We start from the raw sequence: 23,136 nt of genomic DNA, 5'->3' as shown, positions 1-23,136 counted from the left end.
GACCTGCACGACTCGCTGACTTTACTGAAAAACCAGTCAATCCGAGTCTAATGACTAGTCCGTTGCAGCTCAGGCCTTACTCAGTGGTGAGTTGCATATAGCACGAGTCAAGTGGTTGGGCAAAGCAACACTTATGAGGAAGGGCACTGCTTCTACCTCCAGCCCGCTATAGGGGAGGTGACAGGAGCGAGGCTCTGTCCGCTTATCTACACCTTGCCTACTAGAGAGACGCCCCCGTTAAAGCTCAAGGCCTTTCTTGATCTCAAATTCTTAATCCGGAAAATCAGTTTCGGTTTTCATATGAATTAGATTTTCAGGAATATGAAATCATTTTATTTGAGGAATGAACAAGGTTGTATTCCTACTGGATCTGCTCACCTTATGACACATCAGAACACAAACAACACAGCTAACATTTCAAGAACTCCCTAGGCCTCGTTTTGCCACATCTATGCCAGCTGCTTCAAAAACTAATACGATATATTGGAACAAAAACACATGATCAATCAACAGATACCTTCGCATCCCAGTCTGTTACTACCTGGTGAGGAGCTCAAACTGAATCTGACAACAATTTCCGCCAAACACATTGGTTAACTGCTATCAAACAATCGCTGGTGAAAAATACAGCAAATCCCTACTCTAATGTTTGACTATGTTAAAAAACATCTAACAGTTACAGATCTCATCAGCAACGTGCACACTACCTTCCTCAAAACTGCTATCAAACAAGCGCTGGCACAAATGTTCACTGTTTATACACTACCCTGTTATACATCGTTCAAGACTTCGACGAGCATGTAAGTATATGTGACTTGAACTTTTCAAGTTCGGCAAGAACCTCTTCTTCTGGACGGTAGATTAAATCACTCATACGCCAAATCTGCAGTGAAAGGTAGCAATACAAACCACTCAGAGAGGCAGATCAGCAGCAAATATATGTGACCATCCAAATAGATTCTATGCTATGCTATGCTACACAAAATGCCGTTGAAAAGACCTTCCAAAATTTGGCCTTAGCAAGAAAACAATGGGCTTTATAATGCTACTGTTCCACACTTGCTCCTAGGGGTGGAAAAACAACCTAACATCGCTTAAAATCCACAACCTCTTGGATTTTGAGTTACACCCCAAAGGTAAATGTGGGCAGTCTGATATGGATGACTCACCACTGCTTGCTCCTACTTGTTGAAATTTTAAGATAATATTAACTTGCATAGAAGAGCTTAAGCAACAAGTAAGGCAACACAAAATCAGCAGAATTGGGTTGAAAGTACAAGATTCTTAGACTAGCTAGTGGCTGTTTACCTGTAAAGTGCCGCCACCACCTGTGCTCTCACAGTCGTCAGATACGCTAACAAGTGTCCATGGATCAGATGCATTCCAATGGAAATCAACAACTTTATCCCTATATGCATCCAAGGGTGTACAAAAAGTATCAGTTATACAGTGTAATACAGCAAATCATATCCCATATAGGCCCAATCACAATTTAAAGCATGAATCCACCACTTGGAAATTGGTAGACAGCATGTCTGAGAGTTTCTGTCCATATCTTTTACTATCAACCATACTACTAATCCCACTTAATAATACCAAAAAGAAATAAAAAGAAGAAACAAACATCAAGCAAAATAATATGTAGAAAACGAAGAGCATAGTTTGACAAGGATTAACAGCAACAACTTATTGCTTCCTCCCCATACAAGCCACAAAAAATAAGTAAAAAAAAAAAAAAGTAAAAACACCTCAGAAATGAAAGTACATAGATCCCAATTAAAGAACATCCTCAACCTCAACACCACTATGATCTCCACTAACTGTATTCACGAAAATAAAGAACTTCTGAATCACATTTTCCATGCATGCTAAGACAACAAAAGGTTCTGTTAGGTAGAGAAAATTACATACAATAGTTCATTTAGACACAGGGATATAACACTAGTTGTTTCGGGAGCCTGCATAAGTTTCAAAGACAAAGACAATAGAAAAGTTTTGCAAGCACGGCAAACCTGCCTATGTTCGAGCCGAAACTCATCTCGAGCCTAAAATTGTTATCAAGCTCGAGCCCAAAAATTTTCACCGAGTTCGAGCCGAACTCGAGCTTCAACATACATTTAAAAATTTTCAAAAAATATATATATAATTATGCATATATTTTACATAAAATTGGGTATAACTTATATATATAATACATGTATAAGATTGGGTATGACCTCTACTTAAAATTGAGTATAATCTATGTATATAATACATATAAAATTTGGTATAACCTCTACTTAAAATTGGGCATAATCTATATACATAATACTTGCATAAACACTCCATAAAATTGTCTATATATTCCATAAACGCTCCATGAAATTATTTATACACTCCATAAAATAGTCTAAATACTCCATACATTGCATAACATTATGAATAAATTTCATACAATAATCAAACACAACAAAATTAAATGAAATATCACTATCAATTTATAATCACCCAAATAAAACTATAAATCATTTAAATAAAATTTTATTACTATTAGAGACTTACTAGAAAATTACAAGAAATATTTTAAATTTTTCTTAGGAAAGTTAAATGGACCTCTTATTGCCTTTTCTAAGGAAATAAATAAAAAGTAATAATTAATCTAATATATTATTATACTTATCGATAAAATTTTAATCAAATAAAATGTTAAACATAAAATTGTTATGAAAATTACCTCATGTTGAAAGTATTATATCATCAACTGTCAGATACTTATTCAAAAATTTTCTAAACGGTTTTCTAGCCCATCTTGGCAAGAAAATCTTACTTAGAAAATTATATGATTTTTTAACAAAAATATATAATTAGAAAAATATTTTCAAAAAACATGAGGCACTAATGGTCCCTATATTTCTACTAAAAATGTATTTTCAACATTTATTAAAAAAACACTAATAGTCTATAGAAACGTATTTCTACTAAAATATATTTTCAACTTCTTCAAGAGTCATGAGGAAGAGACAAAAAGTTTTTTTTTTCCTTGTTTATGATCTCGCACGTAGGGGAGGTTTCGAATAAATTATGCATACATTTAAAAAAAAAAAAAATGATAGGGAAAGTTCAGAATTGAATTTCAATAATGGATTAAAATGCACCAATATTAATCTTTTTTACTCACAATTGTTGTCTAGCTTGTTTTGTAATTTTTGAATCTGGCCATAAACTTACTATGGCCTCCTTAGTGCCCCTAGATGAAAATTTATATTATAGGAAAAACTAGAAATATTTTTCTTATGATACATATTCCCAAAAAAAACTTTAAATAAAATCCTATTACTTTTAGTGACTTATTAGAAAATTACAAAAAATATTTTAAATTTTTCTTAGGAAAGTTAAATGGACCTTTTATTGCATCTTATAGGGAAATAAATAAAAATTAATAATCAATCTAATATATTATTATACTTATCGATAAATTTTTAATCAAATAAAATGTCAAACACAAAATTGCAATGAAAATTGCTTCATGCTAAAAGTATTACAGCATAAATATTTATTCAAAAAGTTTTTATACAGTTTTCTACTCCATCTTGGTAAGAAAATCTTAGTTAGAAAATTATATGATTTTTAATAAGAATTTTTAATTAGAAAAATATTTAAAAACAACATGAGACATTAATAGTTCATAGAAACTTATTTCTATAAAATGTATTTTTAATTTTTTTTCAAAAGCTAAGAGGAAGGAGAGTTTAAGGAATTTTTATTTTATTTTTTTACTTTATGATCTCGCACGTGCGAAATCATTTTTGCACGGGGAGGGGAGATTATTTCTCCCCTGGTTCTAGTTTTCCGCCGAGACGACGAGGAGGGAAGGGGGTTACGGCATCGGGGAGGACCTGTCGTCGGGGATGACGATTGCGACAGAGGCGGCGACGACAAAAACATAGGCGACGGCGAGGAGGAAGAAATAGAACGGACGACCACAGAGGCTGCCGACGAACAGCTGTCGATGGCGGTAGAGGCGGTGACAACAGCCGACGGGAGGGGCTCGACGGTGACCCCCCCGCTCTCGCTCATGCTCCCCAACCCGATACAGATCCCGACTCACCTCGAGCGGGCTGTCGAGCCGACGAACCGAACCTGGCTTCGATCGAGCTCGGCTCGATAGATAACGAATCGAACCGAGCCGAACTCGAGTCGCTCGCTAGCCAGCTCGGTTTGAAGCCACCCCTATCTATATATGTTTTATGGGTAATTCCACATTTTACAGTTTTTGATAAGAAATGAGTAACCAGATGAATAGGCTCACAAAAACTACCAAAATGAAATCTGCATGTTAAACAATTTTATAGCACGTGTCAAATCCAGAAGAAGCACAATGTATCATACCGGTGCCCAGCATGTTGAAAGAACAAGCCTGGAGGAGAGTTTGGCATCCTGGTTCCCACACTATCTTTCTTTTTACCAATCTGAAATAATAATATAATTTATCACTTTCACTAAAAAATGAACTTAAACTGCTTCTTGTTTTGCTCTAATTTCACAAGACAACATTTAAGAGTCCTTGCCATTAAAAAAAAACAAACAAACAAACAGCTACACTTAAGATGCCTCAAATGCTTGGAAAAAGACAGTAATGGCATACCTTTTCATAATCCCAGACATTTAAAAAGCCATCCTCAGCAGAACTACCAAAAACAGATGACTTATCCGGTGACCACTGAAACACAAGCCAAACTAATTATTCATAAGTTCCAGAGAATCAAGAACATAGACACTTTTATATAATTTTCAAAAAGGTAACATTTTTACAAGTAAAAGAAATTAATGCAGCATCCTTACCAAGAAAAAAAATTATTTGTTACAAATAGGATAAAAGGTAACCATTTAAACATAGGTATAAAGATGCTAACACATGACTTACCTGCACACAGAGAACAGCAGCCTTGTGACCTTCAAATTTATGAACAGGGGATCCAACACCACCAGAAATGAGATTCCGCCGGTCAAACATTCGAACAGAGTTATCAGCCGAACTGAAGCGAAAAATAGAGAGATAGGTTAATTACCTTCCAATGAACAAAAATGGAAAAAATAAAAAGAAAACTCAAGAAACACATACCCAGTCAAAATAAGATTTTCATCATTAGGGTTCCAATCAAGACAATGAAGATCTGCATTATGAGCCTTCTCAACCTGAGCACCAAAAAACAAGGCAATATGAGTAATAACACAGTAAAATGCAGAGCCTTTAATGCACAAACAAACCCATGAGCAGTTAAAATCCAACCAACTTTACTTCTCCATAGTACTGACAGGGACAAAACACATAGCCCATGATGAAGCTTCATCAACTTACCCCAATGAAAATTACTCCACAAATTGAAAATTTGTATGTATCATCAAAAGCACCACAGAAGCTCAAACCTGGCCCAGTAACAATAGCACCAGCAGCAGGTAGGGTGCCTGAGTGCAGCTCAACACTAGTGCCAAGGGGGGCACATGCAGGGTGCATGTGCACGGGGGGCCACAACATGGCCAAGCCCACACATGGAGCAGGCCAAACACATGCAGCAGAGTTTGCTGCACCCACCCAGCGATCCAACACCCAGGAGCATGGGTAGGTGTGCACATGGTACAGAGGGCTGGGCTTAGGGCCTAGAGCCAGGCTTGGTAGGCAAGCAGCCCGGCTGCTACCTTCCAACCAAAGGGCCAACAAGGAAGTTTCAAGTATGGGTGAAGGATCACCCACTCCATTTCAGGGGCCATCTCCCACCTTTACATAGGTGAGCTGTTCATGCTCATTTAACAAATTCTGTTTCTAGAGAAGAAAGAATTCTGCATGCCTAGTCTATGTGCATGTGTGTGTGTGTGCTGTTGTGCGCGGAAGTGACCCAAAAGACGTAGGCTGACTAGGGTGACTCGACCAAATGGCAGAGACTAGGGTGCAATTTTAGTAGACCGCATGTGGGTTTCTTGGCCAAGGTAAGAGCTTTGATTATCTGCATGATAATAAGGCTCATAACCATCAATACGCAATAAGAGTATCAAATCCAGGAAACAAAATTTTTATCCAGAAAACCCAAGTTTTTTTTAGCGCTAGCAAAACATTTTTATTAGAAGATGAACAAAAAATGCATAGGTTATGAGCCTAGTTTGCTTTTAAGACAGACAGTAGAGCTAATTACAAAAAAAAGAAAAAAAATCCATAAGAACAATAAAGAAACTATAATCAGCCTTCAACATCGAAAATCCAAGAATGGTAAAAAATTTACCTTCATAGAAGGAGAATTACCAGCACGAGCATCCCAGAGAATAAGGCAAGAGTCATCACCTACGCTACAGAATACCTGTGCACTTCAGCACATTAAAATGTAGGGTTAGTAACAGCAATAATGACATCAGAACCGTGGTTCACCATATTGAGATCAGGTACCCAAAAATCTAAGCTGATGCAAAAAACTGAACCAACTGTATCAGACCATGCCATTTAGTCACAAATGCATTAAACATGAACAGCAGTGTCAATGTCAACAGTTCAGGTAAGAAGCAGTTAACCATTTGAGGGGCTGATTTGACCAGCATTAGTTGCTAAGCCAGCACAACCAATAAAGTTCACCAGTTGTACTCTTTCACATTTACTTCCCCCCAAAAATTCTGAGTCTGTTCACCCTTTCACAAGCAGGTTCAAACAGAACAATTCACAGACTCTATAACCATTTATAATGACATATAGAAGAACAAGACAGCTTAAACATTGTGTAGTTGCATTTCCAGCTTTTACTTAATTATTCTAAAAACATTCCTTCTCCTAAGTTTTCACTTGCATCAAATGATACACTTGAATTCATTAAAGAAGAAAAGCCTCCATATATGTGGCATATGATGACCAAATATCAAAGTAAAGAATCAAATTTATAAGGACCTTATGAAATCGAATTACAGAAAAAACTCTTAAGAATCGTAAAAGAGACATAATTAAAATGAGGGTAGTACATGATGGTTCAAGACTATAAATGTTTCTATATTCTAACATAGCCATTGTTGTTGAGATCATGTATATCAACATGTATTGTAGTACAATTTACCTTGAAGGGCAGAACTGCACATCTTCAACAGTATCCTCATGACCCTGAAATGTACCTCTTGGTGCGATAGTTGGACTTTTAGCTGACTTATCAGACTTTGATGTTTGTTTAACTATTGAGCCCTCAGATGGAGATTTAGTGGATGACGGGTCCGCTGCAGCATTTGATATATGGTCTTGTATGCTCCACAAAACAACTAGCTTGTCTTTCCCTGTTATAACAAACATCAACTTTTTTTTTTTGAGAAAGGCAAATTTTATTGCAAAGCCCGAAGACAAAGAAAAACATAACAAACATCAATTTCACATCACTGTTTCAAGAAAACAAAAACCTACATCTAAAATAGTATAAAAAACAATTACATAAAGGAGAATGGTTCAGTTGGTTAGGAGTAAAGAAACCAACTCAGAAATCCAGTAAGAGAAAAGCTTATAACCTCCAGAGAGTACATATGGTTCAGTGGGGCACATAGCAAGGGCGAATTCTGCATTGTCTTGGTGCCCCGTCAATATCTGCAGATCAATAATTTTGCATTGAGAACATTTAGCCATGTGACTTCAATCAATGCTTCTAACTAGAAATAATATAAAAAGCTCTATGAACCATACTCTTTTTTATGAAGAGTTACTCTGTATAACATGAGTGCATATCTTGAGGCACATAACCTTTCTATAAACTATAGTGCAAAACCAAAGCCAAAATAAAGTAAAAAGTAGAAATTTCTTTAAACAAACAACCAGATCAGGACGTGAGTCCCCTGCTCCCAGCACAGCATGTCGATTAGGTTGTGTTTCAACATCCCAGATGAGAACCTGAAGACCAGAACACCCTCAGCTGCAAAAAGAATTTACAAACAGGAAGGAACTGCAAAAGACAACCTATTGTTCCACTTACGTCTGGACTATCTGTGTGTGTGGCCACTATCTTACTGTTTTGAGGCAACTCCCTTATTCTGTTGACCTGCAAAATTCAAATTCGTAGTGATGTAGACAGTAAAATATGCTAAATTTCTATTCCAGTTGTGTGCTTGGCAAATGAAAAAATCCGACTTTTGCCTTGAAAAAAAAATCACTTTCTCAACAAAAAAAAAAAAAAAAAATGCTTGCTAAATGAAAAATGGCTATAATGGTGAAAGATTATATCAACTGCCATAATTAGCTAAAGTATCCAATTCAAGATAATGGTGAAAGATCATTCACCACTTCTCAGTCCTTGTTGGCAGTCTCAAATACTCAGTTGAATAATAAGTTCTCAAATGTTGATATGCAGCACTTTGTAAAAATAAATGATAGTATAAAACTGTCAGCCAAACCTCTCCAGGATGTATTATGGTTTTGTACTTTTTGACAAAGGGAGAACGTGCTTCTTCATTGAACTGCAAAATCAATTAAGAAAACCCAATCAGTAATAACAACCAACTTTTTTATCCAAGTAAATGCTCAAAATGTTCCAGTCAGGATGACAAACACCATCTTCTTTATCCAAACACAAAAAAGTTCAAACATGGAAGTGCATCCTCAAATGTTCAAGAAAGGGAAACAACTTAAGTATTTGAGAATCATAAAATTCTAAGGGCACTACCATCATTAGTTCCAATAAATACATATATTTTAAAGATCACATTCTGCATGCACCATTTTTTGTTAAATATCACTTTACACAGAAGGCTCCTAGAATGCACTTCCAGGAAGTGAAAAAAACTTCTCAATCAGTCTAAACCATTATAACTAACTTTTAAGTAATTCCACAAAGTCTAAAAATTCAACTCTCAGCTAATTTTCAGAAAATTTCTGTCTGTACGCGGAGATTATTCTTCAGTATAGATGTTATTGACCTTGAAAGGATGACATTTAGGTAACTTTACCATCAGCTCCATCAAGTATGAGAAGTGTGAACTAATTCCTCAGCCATAAGTAATTGTCATTTTAAAACAAATTAACTTACCGTGTTAACTCAATGAACAAAACTTTAAAAAAAAAAAAAAAAAACAATGCCATGCAGCAATGGATAATATGAGACTTATATGTTACCTGTGAAATGTGTTCTGCAGCAGCTACCCTGGGTTTCACAACTTCACAGTTTGCTATCACAAGGGTATTAGGAACACTGCCATCGGTCTGGAAAAATTTGCAAGAAGCTGTCAAATGTAATTCTCTCATTTTATTCATTCGAAGTCTTTCGGCAAGTTGTTTCTAGATAATATAATCCAGGCAATCCTTTTTCAAAAGAGTACAGACATGCATATGGTGCTCATGTTCTCCGCATTAGAACGCATTTCAAGGTTATAGAACTAAAATCATAAACTTAGATAAGCTCAACTAACTAAACCATGGGAGGACATGGAAAGACATGTGCCAAGAGAATGCTGAGACCATTCACCTGTTCAGATAGGTAAAGCCGTTGTCGATTCTTGTAAGTTGCTTGCTCTAGCTGCGGTCCCCACCTGAGATAACAAACAACAGTGTCGAGCCAAAATTCAACCCATAGGCGCTCAGCAAGAGTGGCCTCAAAGAATAAAAAAAAGAAAAGGATAACATGAAACCAAAGTGCTCCCAACTATCAGCTCATTTTCGACTAACGCAAAGCACCAGAAGGCCTAAGTTATGTTCCCAGCTAAACAAGATAGAGAGGTCCTACAGAAGAGAGAGTAGGCAGTAAGAAGACTTGGAATTAAGGGTGTCTCCATACTCCATACAAAAACATGTTATTATTACTTTGTTTTTGGCAAGAATAACTCATTGAAAAACATGTTATCACCAACACCTAAAAGCGGGAGCAAGCAGCAATGATCGAGCGCAAAAGACCAAAAATTACATGAAAGAAAAAAAAAAAAGTAGAACAAAAACTTAAAGAGAAAAACAGAGATGAAGAGAGGAAGAGAGGACGACCGGCAAGAGAGAGACGGCCAGACGAGGTTGTGGTTAGCGAGCCAATCGTAGAGGACAGGAACAAGCGACTTCCACTGAGTGTATCGTTCGTCGACGGTGGGGTGTCCGGCTTTTCCATGGTCCCTCATGCCTTCCTTTGTCCTCTGTTCCCGCTCAATCCGAAGAGAAATCCGTCACAGAGAAACGTGAAATTGAAGTGCAAAGCGCCTGAGCCCTATTTAGTAGAGCCAGTTGGGCTGAGAGTCTGAGAGGACGGTACTTGAGCAAGGCACTTGTGATGTCTGTAGCGTAAGGGCGGGAAAGCGGTCGTTTCGACTTTCGTGCAAGAATGGAAGATTTTTGGGGAAATTTAAAGAAAACTAGATCGTATTAACCCCCTTGAGAGTTGCAATAATTTAGAATTTAAGACATGGAAATTCATTTTTCTCGGAAGAATGATCCAGACGATTTCCTAATGTTAGAAACAAAGTAACCATCACGGTTGCCATTCTTAAGATCATTGTCGTGGACTTTAATAGCAAAATTTCTGCATAAACATTACATGATATAAATTAAACTAATGCCTGTCCTAAATTCTCTACATCCTGGGTTCGACGTTACAAACCCAGGGCATCAACTCTGGGACGTGCTAACATGACCAACGAGGGTCCTCCATCAAAGGGGATTCTGTTTCATTCCCCACCTCAAAGACAACAAGGCAGACCTGTGTAGCAGGATAATTTACTCTATACATCGACCAAATAATGGTGACACTCTCGATCAAGATCCTACGGGTTGAGGTACCCCTTTAGCCTTCGCTGCTGCCGTGGCTGCGGCGGCAGCTGCTGCTGCTGCTGCTGCGGCTGCAGCTGCAGAAGGGCCTGACGGTGCACCTGGAACAGCTGGTGAGCTCACCTGCGATGCAACTGTCTGACTCTGATCCCTTTGTTGCTGTTGTGAGTTCACTTGAGCTAGTAGACTCCTTATTTGAGCACCTGTTAGGGTTTCCTGCTCAAGAAGAGCGTTGGCAAGCGCATGGTGCTCTTTATTGTGGGTGGTCAGAATGGTCTTAGCATTGTTGTAAGCTCGCTCCAAGAAATTCTTCACCTCGTTTTCGATTAACAGCCTTGTCTCAGTGCTCATACTCTTCCCATTATCGTCATAGTCATGGGCAACAAGCCCAACCAGGTCACTCATACCGTACTTGGTTACCATTGCTCTTGCCAAACTAGTGGCCTGCTGGAGATCAGATGACGCACCAGATGTAACCTCGTTCTCTCCAAATATGAGCTCTTCTGCAACACGTCCCCCCATACAAACGTCTAACCGTGCAAGCATCTGTTTCCTAGAGATACTCGTCTCATCCTTGTCAGGTAATTGGGCAACCATGCCTAGAGACATTCCTCGTGGAATGATCGTTGCCTTATGGACCGGGAGCGCCCCCTCAGTATGGATGGCTACCAGGGCATGCCCACCTTCATGAAAAGCTGTTAATCGCCGTGATTCCTCAGATATCACAGCTGATTTTCTCTCACTTCCCATCATGATTTTATCCTTTGCGTACTCCAAATCTGCCATTGTCACTGCCTTGGCACCATCCATGGCAGCCTTCAGAGCAGCAATATTGACCAAGTTTGCAAGATCAGCCCCTGAAAATCCAGGCGTTCCTCTAGCTATGATCATAAGATCCACATCATCAGCCTTTAAAACCTGTAGAAAGGAATTATGAGATGAAATGGTCTTGCTGAGAAATTTGAACAGGCCAAAACAAAAAAGGAATAAGGATGATATTTACCTTCGACATGTGCGACTCCATTATCTGCCTTCGACCTTCAACATCAGGGTTTGGCACAACTATGTGGCGATCAAACCGTCCAGGTCTGACCAAAGCTTTATCCAGTGATTCAGGAAAATTAGTTGCAGCAATGACAATTATACCTTCATTCTGCTTGAAACCATCCAGCTCCACAAGTAACTGATTCAAAGTCATCTTCATATACTGTTGGTCTTTTGGGTTACGGCTTCCTCCAATTGCATCAATCTCATCAATAAAGATAATACAAGGAGAGCGCTTCTTTGCTGCAGTAAACAGGTCTCTCACTCTACGAGCCCCTACACCCACAAACATCTCCTCAAACTCACTACCACTGCATGAAAAGAATGGCACACCAGCTTCTCCAGCTATGGCTCTTGCTAGCATTGTCTTGCCTGTGCCTGGTGGACCCACAAGCAAGACACCTTTGGGGAGCTTTCCTCCCAGACGGGTAAAACGCTGTGACATCCAAAAAAAGGAACTGTCGTCAGATAAACCTGTTAACATAATTCTACAGACTGAATCATTCACTCAATCTTGTCCTTGCCAACTTTAAATTAGTACTTCAGCATATTTATGAGAAATAAAGAAAAATAGATCACAACAGATGCACATCATGCCTAAACTCATTTCCAGCTCAGCAAGATGGCCAAGGAGGTGTTTATTTGAAAGTGAAAGCCTTCTCATCAATAATATAATTCAAACTTCTTTTATACCTTTGGATCTCGAAGATAATGCACAATCTCTTCTAACTCAGCTTTGGCTTCATCAACACCCTTTACATCATTAAATTTGGTGTTAGATTCTATACTAGGCTGCACCTCTTCATTAAAACCAAGCCCTGTGAAGTTAAAAAGAACAGAATGCTTCATTTCAATCAGTTTGAAGACATTACTCTAAATTTTAATACCCCCCCCAACCAACCAAAAAAAGAAAAAAGTCTTCTTCTTCACAACAAAGAAAGCTACCTTTACTGAGAGATCTATCTTCAATGAGCGTCGCAGCACCAGATAGCAGCACAAACCCCAATGCAATAGTACGGAATGTTCGCCAGAGCTGCTCTTTGAAGTGTGCACCTTCAGATGTCACCATATGAATAGGAGCACTGGCAGTTCCTAGGATGCCTTCCTTAGTATGCTTTCCCACATTTCTAAACGCTGAAAGACTAGCAATACTTTCTTCATCCGCTGGTGAATTTGAGACTCCTGCACAAAACTTTCATATTTTTGTAAGCCACAGTAATTGAAGCTTGAACAAAATTTTAAAGCACAAGAGATAGAAGCAGTAAAAAATGCTAACAGCAATAGCAAATATGGTCCAAAGCACAAGAACAATTGATAGTGATTCGATTATCCTGACTATGTAAATTACACAACTTGATACCTCTCTGCAGAGTCTTGAGCAAAGTACTGTCATCCAACCGATCAAGAACCACTAATGCCTTCACATATTCAGCAAGGGCTGAAGGGTGAGAGTGCAGTGAGGGTTGTGTTTCAAAAAGTCTTATGACCCCTTCAGCATCACTCCGATATAGCTCTCTCAGAAGTGACACATCATTTGCTCCATCCATATCACGAACTCTGCGAGAAAGGTTGCCAACATAACTTGACTGGAACCGTTCTTGAAGCCTCATTAGTCTAGCCCCTGCAAAAAACAGTTTTTTCTTGACTAAACAGCTATAGGCACTCAAAACTGAACCTTCTAGAAATACAGAGCAAGCAGATTCAAATGGATGAAACGCACGACATTTTGACTAAGAAATTCACCAGAACAAGCATCACTTGCACTTGTTAAAGTGACATTTGACCTTACTAATTTGAGAATGGTGATGGGGCGAATTGGCTCTAGTGGTACATGATTCTTTTGGTGTTAGATTTTTTTTTTTTTTTTTTTTTTTTTTTTTTTTTTGAGAAAGAGTTTTGGTGTTAGGAGTTACTACCACATTTCACTACTTTCTTCATATCAGAGTGTAAGAAGTGTGCTACAGTAAATACTTTCATCATATAAGATGTGGCATATTAGTGAATCTAATATAATTGAATCAACAGTTTCCCAGGAAGATGCTCAACTAGCTCTAGTCATCTCCTTTTCCTCTTTAAAATCTGCATGCACATTAATCTTCTTGTCACTGAGTGAAATGAAAGAATTTTCCAAACTAGTCCAGATCTTTAGGAGGAATTATTGAGAACATTCTGCATTTCATCTTGCCTGTGAACAGTCTCACCAAGGATTTCAAGGCAACCATGGAACAACCACTTGAAAAAATTCAAGTACTAAAGCAGACAGCACACCAACCTGCACTTCAGTAGCCTATGGGTTGGGAACCCTCTCCACAGGGTAACATCTAGCTTAACTTCAAAGACAGCCATAGAGAGTATCTCACATGGCAGGATTCAGTGGTTTTCTCTGTCATGGAAACCCGAATTTCATGTTGGAGACAATGGTTCTGCTTCATGGGCTACAATGTAAGGCATCCCAGTGACAGACACTTGGTATTGGAGGGTGACTTCAAAAACGTAATTAGCTAACCAAAGATTTTTCATCAGCATCCATAGTGACTTCATCAATCTCAGGAGGAAATTCACGATATAACAAGTTCATAAATATCAATTGGATACTACACACTCTGGTGCTATAACTCAAGGCTACTATTCACCAAAGGGACCGTGCAACTCGTGACAGCAAGAATTTTAAGATCCCAAACCATTGCAGTGGATGCTGCAGCAGTTATAGAATCTCCGCTGCTCCTGAAATTAACATCTTTACTAGAAGGAAGAAACAGCAGCACACATAAATAATGAAGAGATCGTTCAGTCTCTTCCATTTTTCCAATGTCAACAATACATGAGTGCTGTTCATATGACAAAATGATGTTTCTTTATTTCCACCCAAATTATTCTCTGATCTTTTTGTAACACCCTATGTAGCACTTGCGGTTCATGCAATCCGTTCTCCTTTCTGACTTCTTTCCTACAGATTGGTATTAAGCACCAGAGCCTCATTCACAGCTTCGATGTGGGCATAACCAAACTGAAAAAGGGGAAAAGAGAGAACTGCGCAAGGGCTAAAAAGGCCTCTATAACCTATCAAATATTTCTTGTCTATTCTGCTTTTGATCAACTTCATATCTTCTTTAATAGCAGTTCCTTTGTGTTAATTCTCTTTCTCATGGATAATGTTCACAATTCTGGGAAAAAAAAGATCATTTCAGTTATACCAGGAACAACAGAAAGCCACCTCACCAACATATTGTCTTCAAACTAGCTGACTAGGATCAGTAATCCATTGTTAAAGTTAAGCAAGATAATGAGAGACCAACGCATGATATCAAACTCACTTTGCCCACTATTAGACATAGACAACCAAGACAACTCTAGTATCCAGACCAAAATCTAAATTCCAGGTTCCAAACGAGTTTGCAAAAGAGAATCAGTACAGAGATTAGGAACTTTTGTTCAATCATCAAATCTGGCTCCTTTTGCCCTTGGATCTTTCGAAACATCTTAGTCAATTGTGGAAAACATGGATCTAATTAATGCCAGAATTTCCAATCCCATTACTGAGTCAATCACACGTGGATAAATAGAGAAACTATCCAGAGCAGTCCAACTTATAAAATACAAAGCAATAGGCCTTTTCTAAGTATCGATTATAGAGGAGGGGCCACCTCAAAGAAAGTCATACTTAGACACTGACATAGAATAAGAAACTAAGAAGACCTTGTAGAAAACATATATATCAAGATTGTAATAAAGGAACATACCCTTTGTATCTAGGAACTTGCACACAGAAAGCTGTGGTCTGCATGTTGAATCGAGTCCCTGCCTTGCAACCTGTAAGATAGAAAAACAATGCTTGAAAGGATTTCAAAGAAGCAAAGGAATTAAAAAAAGGGAAGCAGGAGAAGAAGAAAAGAGAAAGAGAAGCCAAGTTGAGCCTATAAATAAAATCAAAGGGCTTGAACAACTCAAACTCTACATATCAAAAATAGTTCCACATAGCCCTCATGTCTAGGTTATCTGGTATACTTCATTTTCTTCCCAGCCTAGCCTACAAAGTCAATAATTTTGAGCATATCTATTGCTATACGATTTCAAAAGAAGATGGTGAAAAATTGAAATCTCCTGTCTTGATATATATATCACAATTGAGCCAAACAATAGCCCCTCCCTCAAAATAACCTGGTCACCTGATCAGTAATTTGGTTGGCTGAAAACATTGCAGGGAAGGGGGTTTCAAGTCTTACCAGGACATGCATTTCAGAATTTTCTTTTAGCATGTTTAGACATTGTGTTCCTAGTCAGATAGAGAATCTTTCACTCGTGTCTCATAACATAACCAATCAGGATTATCTTCTGTTGTTCATTCCAGAACAAAAAGAAAATAGTAGCAATGAAATTATCATCCTGGTTTCACCTCACTTTCTCTTGCACTCTTCACCTACATGCCAAACACATTAAGCATATATTTGGCACACTACTTACTTACCTACCAAAAAAATACAATAAAAAATGCCCAAAAAACCAAGGTACATCAACTGAACTAGCCAAATTGGCAAACATGCTTCAGCTAAAAACCATCACCCGTTTCAAAAGCCCCATCCATCTTTATTCTTTCTAACGTCGACAGATAAAGATAACCACAACACTCTTTGTTTCCTTGGCATAAACACGACTGAATGGTAAAGGAAAAGCATCCAACCAGTATAAGTACTTGTAATATAAACTGAATAAGCAACACTGTTTAGCTCTAGAAGCCATCACTGGTTTTAAACCTCTATCCATATTAATTCTTTCCAAGGTCGAACGACAAGGAGAATAACAACACTCTTTGTTTCCTACTGCCCTCTCCTCAAACATTATCCAAGAGGTGAGAATATGTTCTCTTTTTTTTTGGAAGAAGTAAAGATATGGTTTTTAAGCATCCAACGACGAACCCATAATCGAATTAGCTCGCCCCCTCCCAAAACACCAACAAATCACACACTGTATGATAAATACAAGTTCAAAGGGTTCACCGATTAGAGCCACCGCCACAGAGAAGAAAAAATGAGAAGCCGCATTGAAAGGCATACACATAAGAAACAAATCCAAAAATTTCAATAGGAAAAGAATTTCAGAAACCCTACGCGCAAATTGTTCGAATCGGTAAGGATATGAAGCGGAGAAAAAAAAATCAGCACTGAACGTGGACTCGATCAAATCCAAGAAGTTGCCCATTACCACAGACGGTATCAACGAATTCCTAATCCATTAAAACAGGCGGGATGTCAAAAGAAAACCGCACTAACCTGCGTAAGAAGGCGCCTCCAGGCCATCCCACTGTACTCCGACGGGCGAGGGGAAACAGGAAAAAAACACAGAAATCGGCAGGACGGGTATCGGCTTTTAATTTTTCCGTTCCATCGTCAAAAATTATTATATACGCTTGTACGGGTCTCGCCGCCGAGACCCATGAAGTCATTCTATCGAGATCTAGGGACAAATGAGAAAGAAGGGCCCACTGCTAGAACCAATAGGCAAGCGGATTTTCCAGGAGGCAGTGTTAGTGTGGCCAGCGATTTTGGTTGGATCAATCGTCCATTGTGCTGAATCTGATCGTCATTTTGCAATATTAGGCTCGGCATAAAACGGAGGGTGATGATTGTTGCATTGACGAGATTTGAGGAATTTCAGCAATTCGATTATCTTCTGTAGCAAGGCTTCCAAAATCCGATACGTATCGATTGTATCAACTGAAACATTGTCTTGTGTCGGCCTCTAATGGCAGATTCACCCATAGGGTGAATAGAGGCTCTGTGGGGTTTCTCAACTCAAGACTGTTGCCGACTATCGAAATTAAGGGAGACGCACATTTCACAGACTTTCTGGCTCTTATGCGTCCTCTGTTTCACACCGGACATTTCCTTATCTTTCCTCAAATAAAACTGGAGGTCACCATTTCTCGCTTTCCTTCCCTTATTACCTCCGCCACAAAAGAAATCTCCTCTGTGTCACTACCAGACATATAGACTGGGCTAATCACATATAATCATCTCCTTTCATTTTCTCTCTCTCTCTCTCTTTTGATCCAAATCCGTATTTTTTTTCCTTTTTAATCTCAACTGGGTTCCATGACACAATCCTCTTCTTCCTCCACATTGATACAGAAGTATTTCCCGAAGGTTCAGCTGTCATACGAAGCGAGTGATGATTTCCTCTTCACCCCAATCTCGGGTTCTGCTTTCTCGTCAGCGGTTCTCCAGTCTTGCCTTGTCGAGAAATCTCGCAACTCTTTGGCTTTCAATGTGCTATCGGAGCTCCAGAGAATGATTCTCAATGTTGGGTTCATAAAAAGAAATGGCCCTGTACAGGAGAAAACACGGTTGCCATCATCTGCGACCTGTTTAGCCCTTAGAATCAAGGAGGGGGAGGAGGAAGAAGAAAAAAGGAAGAAGTTTGAAGGGAGAGGACCTGCGGTTGCAGGGAATTCAGTTGGAAAGAGCTCTTGGGATGATATGCCCAAGTTCCTTCTCGCTGGTGCCATTTCCACCATTTTTTCAAGGTTCGTCTCCTCCTCATTCCTCAGTCAGTCAATAGTGGGAAGCTCTGACGTTTTCCTCCATTTACCTTTTTCTGTATCTAAAAGCCATTAGACTTTCGTTTTGAATCTCTTGATTAATAAATTCTAGAAACTACATTTTGTTTTAAGAGCCCAAGACGATTACAAAGCAGAGAAATAGTATGAACTTGCTCAGTGACGCATTTGATCGGACACTTTGGTTTTTCTCTGCACACAGGACATGCGTGGCGCCTCTGGAGAGACTGAAGCTGGAATGCATCATCCAAGGATCGAGATTAACATGGCTGAAAACCATCCAGTGGATCTGGGTGTCGGAGGGCATATTGGGGTTCTGGAAGGGTAACCTTCTCAACCTCTTCCGCATGGTACCCTTCAAATCCATCAACTTCGTCTGTTACGACATGTACTGCGATCGCCTCGTACACTCCCGCGGCAGCAAAGAGATCACCAGTCACGACCGGCTCATCGGTGGCGGTATTTCCGGTATTGTCGCCACCGTTGTCTGCCTTCCTCTCGACACGGTGAGGTTCTTCTGTCGCCTCACTCTCTTGTTCTGAAAAAGACGAAGTTTTTACATCGACCGTACCGGCCCGTTGAGTTGCAGATTAGGACGAGGCTTGTGGCACCGGGAGGCGAAGCTCTGGGAGGGGTGGTGGGTTGCTTCATCAACATGGTCCAAAACGAAGGTCTTCTCTCGCTTTACAAGGGCCTGACTCCGGCGTTGATTAGTATGGGACCCGCTAGTGCCGTCTTTTATGCGGTCTACGACGTGCTCAAGGCGTCTTACCTCTCCAAACAAATGAAGAAAATCAGATACGAAAAGGGCGAGAAGAAAACAAAAGAGGGGGAACTGGGAGCGGCGAGGACTCTCATCTACGGTGCCATCGCCGGGGCGATAGCCGAAACTGTAACGTACCCACTGGAAGTTATGCGCAGGCAGCAGCAGCTGCAACGGGTCAGGCGACTTGGCTTGGTCGCTGCATTCGTCAATCTGATTGAGAAACAAGGAGTAGGCTCCCTCTTCGCGGGTCTGGTTCCCAGCGCCCTTCAGGTCTAACACTTCTTCCCTTTCAGTCTTGCTTTCTTCGACGGCAAAGCATTTGTTAGCTCTAACATTGGCATAAATGGGACTTGCAGGTGTTACCATCAGCAGCTCTAAGCTATCTCTTCTATGAGATGATGAAATCAAATATGAAGATTAACTGAATTGTTGTTGACTGTTGAGATATTCTTTGTAGAAGCTAGTCTGCTTGATTTATCATGAAATTTTGAAAGTCGTGTTTGGGATGAAATCTGTAAATAAGTTGAAGGAGCATTGAAGATTAATAAAGGGATTACTCCAGGTTATGGAAATACCAAATCCCAGTCTCTTCTGGGTCTGTACTTGTTTCATTTGCTCAACTTGGGTAGAACACAGCCAAAGCAAAAAGGCATTTCTCTCTCAAATGCAACCATCAGCACAGAGAAAGCAACATTGGAAAGAAAACATAATTTACAACGGGAAAATATTAGAGAGAAAGAGTTCGATGTTAACTTAGACTAGTTGCTCTCTTAAAACCATTTTCCATTCCAACCCCATGAGAGTCCGCACTGTTAACCTCTGATCAGATCCACGGACCAGATGGGTCCAGCAGAAAAGTACTTGTTCAACACCACTGCAACATCATATCTGAACTATCCTTGCCTTCTACCTTGATCTTCAATATATTTTGTGGCCAAGTTTTCAAAATATGGTTTTGGCTAAGAACATTTTTCTTCGTTTTTTACTACATAACATGTATTACAAGGTTCACATGATGGGGAGAAAGGATTGCTTCATAATTTCAATCTCCCTACACTCCCCATATTGGATCAGATACACTATTCAACAGCACAGACTAAAGAAACTTTTGGCATCAGACATCAAATCATACACCAGAATTGTTACAGTTTTGAAGGGTAAATAGAGATGCTGCACCCTTTAAATCATGCTCTTGCACATCGTCAATGTTGGCTGCACTCTCTCCTATGGGAGATCTATTGCTGCTGCTGCTGCTAACACAAAAACATGATTTGGTTTTTATCAAAAGAAATTCAATCCAAGGGAACAATTAAAGTGGCTTTAGAAGACTAATTTATACTTGTTGCTAACATTTTTCTTCTTTGAAGTAAAAAAAAGAAAAGATCTTTTCAATGTAGACAGATAGTTATGGCAGAAGTATATTCAGTGGATGGTATTGTTTGAAGATAAAACAGAACTGAACCTTTACTAGGGTATTTGAACCTTGTGACATAAGAGTGAAGCTTGATTACTATATCTCTATCTATCTATAGTATATGTTTTTATTAATTGAAACACACATATCAGTGGATAAAACAAGGAAATACGGATGATCATAACAACGAAAAAATCGTAGAATATGAGGAGGTTTCTGGTATGAAGTTTTGGTAGAATAAACACAAATGGTAACAGTAAAAGACATCCATAATCTCAGACAGTCATAGTTAACACTACCATAAACAAACAATGACTTCAGTATCTTGTTTAAAAGAAGAAAAAAGAAAGAGAAAGAGAAAGAGAAAGAGAAGAGAAAAGGAAAGGAAAATGGTTTCTTTTCTTTTGTTTGGATGCCCAAGAAAATTGAAAGAGAAATATAGTTTTCTTGTTTGGATACACGTGAAAAAAGGAAAAGAAAAGAAAAGTAGTAATATTTTAATTTTTTTATAATTAAAATTTTCTCTCAAGTTTCTATTTATTTTATTTTCTTTCCAAATTCCATCATTTTGTGAGAGAAAATTTGTTAACTAAGAGAGAAAGTGACTTTCCCTCTTTTTTTTTTTTTTTCTGTCAATGATTTTTTGCTACCAAACAATAGAAAATAGTTTTCTATTCTATTTTATTTTATTTTATTTTCTTTTATGTGGGTTTCAAACCGACCTTTAAGATCATTTTATAATGAAATTAGTGTTTCTAAACAAAAAGTCAGATTAAAGGTCAAAAAGATCACTTATATGGTAGCTTGTTTATACAAGACATTAACATTTCTTACATCATTTAACTCTTCCATTATCCCCATTATATTCTTTAATATGTAAAAATAGAAAATTTAAAATTGGTATCAAAAGATCTAATTTCATTCAGTTTTCCAATATTTTGGATGAAGCTTAAAGTTCAAGAAAGAAGAACAAGGAGTTCCATTGCCTCCTAAACAATTTGATCAAATACACAGAAAGAAGCATGACTTGACATGGCATATCAGAATCTGACTTAAACATATAGAGAAGAACAAGGAGTGCATTGCCTACTGATGGATTGTGAAGATGTTTCATTTTCTAGCAAATCTAAAAGATTTGGATTGAATTTGACAAGTTATTGTTGAAAACTCAGAGCTGCTTAAACAGAAAGAGTTTACAGGGACGGCACTGAATGGATTTTGATTCAATTTTCTTATCTGTACCTACACAGAGCTTATCGTCTTATCTTTTGTTAGAACAGCAAAATCTTCAGCAGAAAAACAAAATAAAGTATTTTACGTTTTTATAGAAGATTAAATTCCAGTTTTTGAATTCGGAGGGTTCTGGGGTATGTTGAGGTTATTATTATACGTTAATTCGAAGGATCGTCAATCGTCTGGCCTCCATTTTGCCGTGGAGAGAGATCAGTTTGAGGAGTTTTTCATTCGTTTTGTTATGTAATTTTATGTGTCAAAGAACAAAGATTAACGGGGGGATTGAAGATCGAAATCCGAACCTGCATGGAAATGATTCGTTCGGATTCCCCAGCAAAGGTGGAGTAGCATCCAACATCCCAAGCAAGTGCGGCTTCACATCGTCGTCGTACTCGTTTTCAAAATTATCTGTTCCTGAATTATCCAAGAAGCTACTGTCTTCGCCATTGACATTGCTGTTATAATCGGCCGTTTGGGTGTTGTTGTTGTCTTCGTTGCTTTGCATGATCTCCTCATGGGTCTGAGTCTCGTCGGCGGGGAAGGGGAAATGGAAATGGTTAGTCTGCAATTGTTGCAGCTGCTGCGGAAGGTAGGAGGAATAATTGGGCAGCTGTTGTTGCGGCGGCAGCATCTGCTGGTTGTTGTAAGGGATCATCGTCGGCGGGGGCGGAGGAGGGGATGCTACCGCTGTCGGCAGCTGTAAAAGCTGAAGCATGGGGTCCACCTGAGGGTTCTGAGCGGGGATGATCGCCGGCGGCGGCAATCCCTGAGTTTGAGCAGTTCGAACGAACTGGTCTCGGTAGACGGCGAGGTAGCGCATAACGCTGTCGAGTTCGGCGGTGTCACGTTGTATCTGGCGCCAGAGATCGATGATGATGGCGTAGCAGCCACCGACAGGATCCCTAGCCCGGGCGTCGGCCTGGAAGATGATGGACCTCATGGCCTCCGATCGCTGGACGGCGTCGAGATTCTTGATGATCTTGAGAATGTTGCTGACCCCAAAGAGGCGGTGAGCGTTGAGAAATTGTGGCTGGTTCTCGGGAGGGAAATAAGGCGCAAGAATGCAGTCGGGTGTACATTTTCTCCGCTGGTACTTACACGCAGCGCAGGCCTGGATGCCGCTGCCGTTGCTCGCCCTAGAAGAAGACGAGGTGGAGCTCATTTCTTGGGGGGAAGAAGAAGGAGGTAAATGTTGTCGGCCGCGGTTCCGGCGGAGGAGCCTGCTCTTTTTTCTCCCCTCTCCGCCTTTTTTTCCCCGGATTTCTCCCAGAAAGATGAGAAGTCACCAACCCAAAAAAAGGAAGAGGGAGAGGTGGGAGTGAAAAGGGAAAGAACTCCAACAGATTCACTCTCAGGGAAGGAAATCTGAACGGATTTTATCGCCTCGGGTATTTCGGGCG

General features: G+C 39.3%; 4 protein-coding genes across 4 annotated transcripts; 1 reads left to right on the top strand and 3 right to left on the bottom strand.

Moving 5' to 3' along the window:
* Positions 1–499: 499 nt before the first annotated feature.
* Positions 500–10,280, bottom strand: LOC137945241 (WD-40 repeat-containing protein MSI4-like). The gene is made up of 15 exons (XM_068791022.1): positions 9,956–10,280; positions 9,447–9,510; positions 9,098–9,184; positions 8,380–8,442; positions 7,962–8,027; positions 7,805–7,879; positions 7,504–7,579; positions 7,068–7,278; positions 6,255–6,336; positions 5,102–5,175; positions 4,904–5,015; positions 4,625–4,699; positions 4,369–4,448; positions 1,309–1,408; positions 500–883 (listed from the first exon to the last, which is right to left on the bottom strand). The coding sequence occupies exons 1-15, from the start codon at positions 10,081–10,083 to the stop codon at positions 782–784; spliced, it is 1,395 nt and encodes a 464-aa protein (XP_068647123.1). The 5' UTR covers positions 10,084–10,280; the 3' UTR covers positions 500–781.
* Positions 10,281–10,412: 132 nt separating this feature from the next.
* Positions 10,413–17,121, bottom strand: LOC137945240 (ATP-dependent zinc metalloprotease FTSH 5, mitochondrial-like). Its single transcript, XM_068791021.1, has 7 exons — positions 17,038–17,121; positions 15,511–15,580; positions 13,131–13,391; positions 12,716–12,952; positions 12,464–12,588; positions 11,730–12,206; positions 10,413–11,644 (listed from the first exon to the last, which is right to left on the bottom strand). Exons 1-7 carry the CDS (start codon positions 17,062–17,064, stop codon positions 10,715–10,717), a joined length of 2,127 nt encoding a protein of 708 aa, XP_068647122.1. The 5' UTR covers positions 17,065–17,121; the 3' UTR covers positions 10,413–10,714.
* Positions 17,122–17,850: 729 nt separating this feature from the next.
* LOC137947050 (probable mitochondrial adenine nucleotide transporter BTL3) lies at positions 17,851–19,623 on the top strand. The gene is made up of 4 exons (XM_068793342.1): positions 17,851–18,290; positions 18,526–18,829; positions 18,913–19,359; positions 19,446–19,623. Exons 1-4 carry the CDS (start codon positions 17,860–17,862, stop codon positions 19,512–19,514), a joined length of 1,251 nt encoding a protein of 416 aa, XP_068649443.1. The 5' UTR covers positions 17,851–17,859; the 3' UTR covers positions 19,515–19,623.
* Positions 19,624–21,992: 2,369 nt separating this feature from the next.
* LOC137946754 (protein LATERAL ORGAN BOUNDARIES-like) lies at positions 21,993–22,898 on the bottom strand. Its single transcript, XM_068793061.1, has one exon. It carries the CDS (start codon positions 22,896–22,898, stop codon positions 21,993–21,995), a length of 906 nt encoding a protein of 301 aa, XP_068649162.1.
* Between the last annotated feature and the right edge of the window lie 238 nt (positions 22,899–23,136).

Source organism: Aristolochia californica, unplaced genomic scaffold, assembly GCF_029961685.1.
Source record: "Aristolochia californica isolate CCGP_79_NKW_82.1479 unplaced genomic scaffold, dmAriCali1.0.hap1 SCAF_12, whole genome shotgun sequence".
In the NCBI taxonomy this organism is placed as follows: Eukaryota; Viridiplantae; Streptophyta; class Magnoliopsida; order Piperales; family Aristolochiaceae; genus Aristolochia; species Aristolochia californica.
This window is presented reverse-complemented; position numbering and strand designations above follow the sequence as displayed.

Bases quoted from the DNA above. Each gene is read 5' to 3' on its own strand.
- LOC137947050 (XM_068793342.1), top strand. From the start codon at position 17,860: ATGACACAATCCTCTTCTTCCTCCACATTGATACAGAAGTATTTCCCG. The intron at 18,291-18,525 runs GTTCGTCTCCTC...CTCTGCACACAG, and splicing joins ATTTCCACCATTTTTTCAAG to GACATGCGTGGCGCCTCTGG. The intron at 19,360-19,445 runs GTCTAACACTTC...TGGGACTTGCAG, and splicing joins TGGTTCCCAGCGCCCTTCAG to GTGTTACCATCAGCAGCTCT.
- LOC137946754 (XM_068793061.1), bottom strand. From the start codon at position 22,898: ATGAGCTCCACCTCGTCTTCTTCTAGGGCGAGCAACGGCAGCGGCATC.
- LOC137945240 (XM_068791021.1), bottom strand. From the start codon at position 17,064: ATGGCCTGGAGGCGCCTTCTTACGCAG. The intron at 12,953-13,130 runs GTATCAAGTTGT...AGTTTTGTGCAG, and splicing joins GCTCAAGACTCTGCAGAGAG to GAGTCTCAAATTCACCAGCG. The intron at 12,207-12,463 runs GTATAAAAGAAG...TGGATGTCACAG, and splicing joins ATTATCTTCGAGATCCAAAG to CGTTTTACCCGTCTGGGAGG.
- LOC137945241 (XM_068791022.1), bottom strand. From the start codon at position 10,083: ATGAGGGACCATGGAAAAGCCGGACACCCCACCGTCGACGAACGATAC. The intron at 8,028-8,379 runs GTTTGGCTGACA...TGAATTTTGCAG, and splicing joins CCATAATACATCCTGGAGAG to GTCAACAGAATAAGGGAGTT. The intron at 884-1,308 runs GTAAACAGCCAC...CTTTCACTGCAG, and splicing joins GTGGTGGCGGCACTTTACAG to ATTTGGCGTATGAGTGATTT.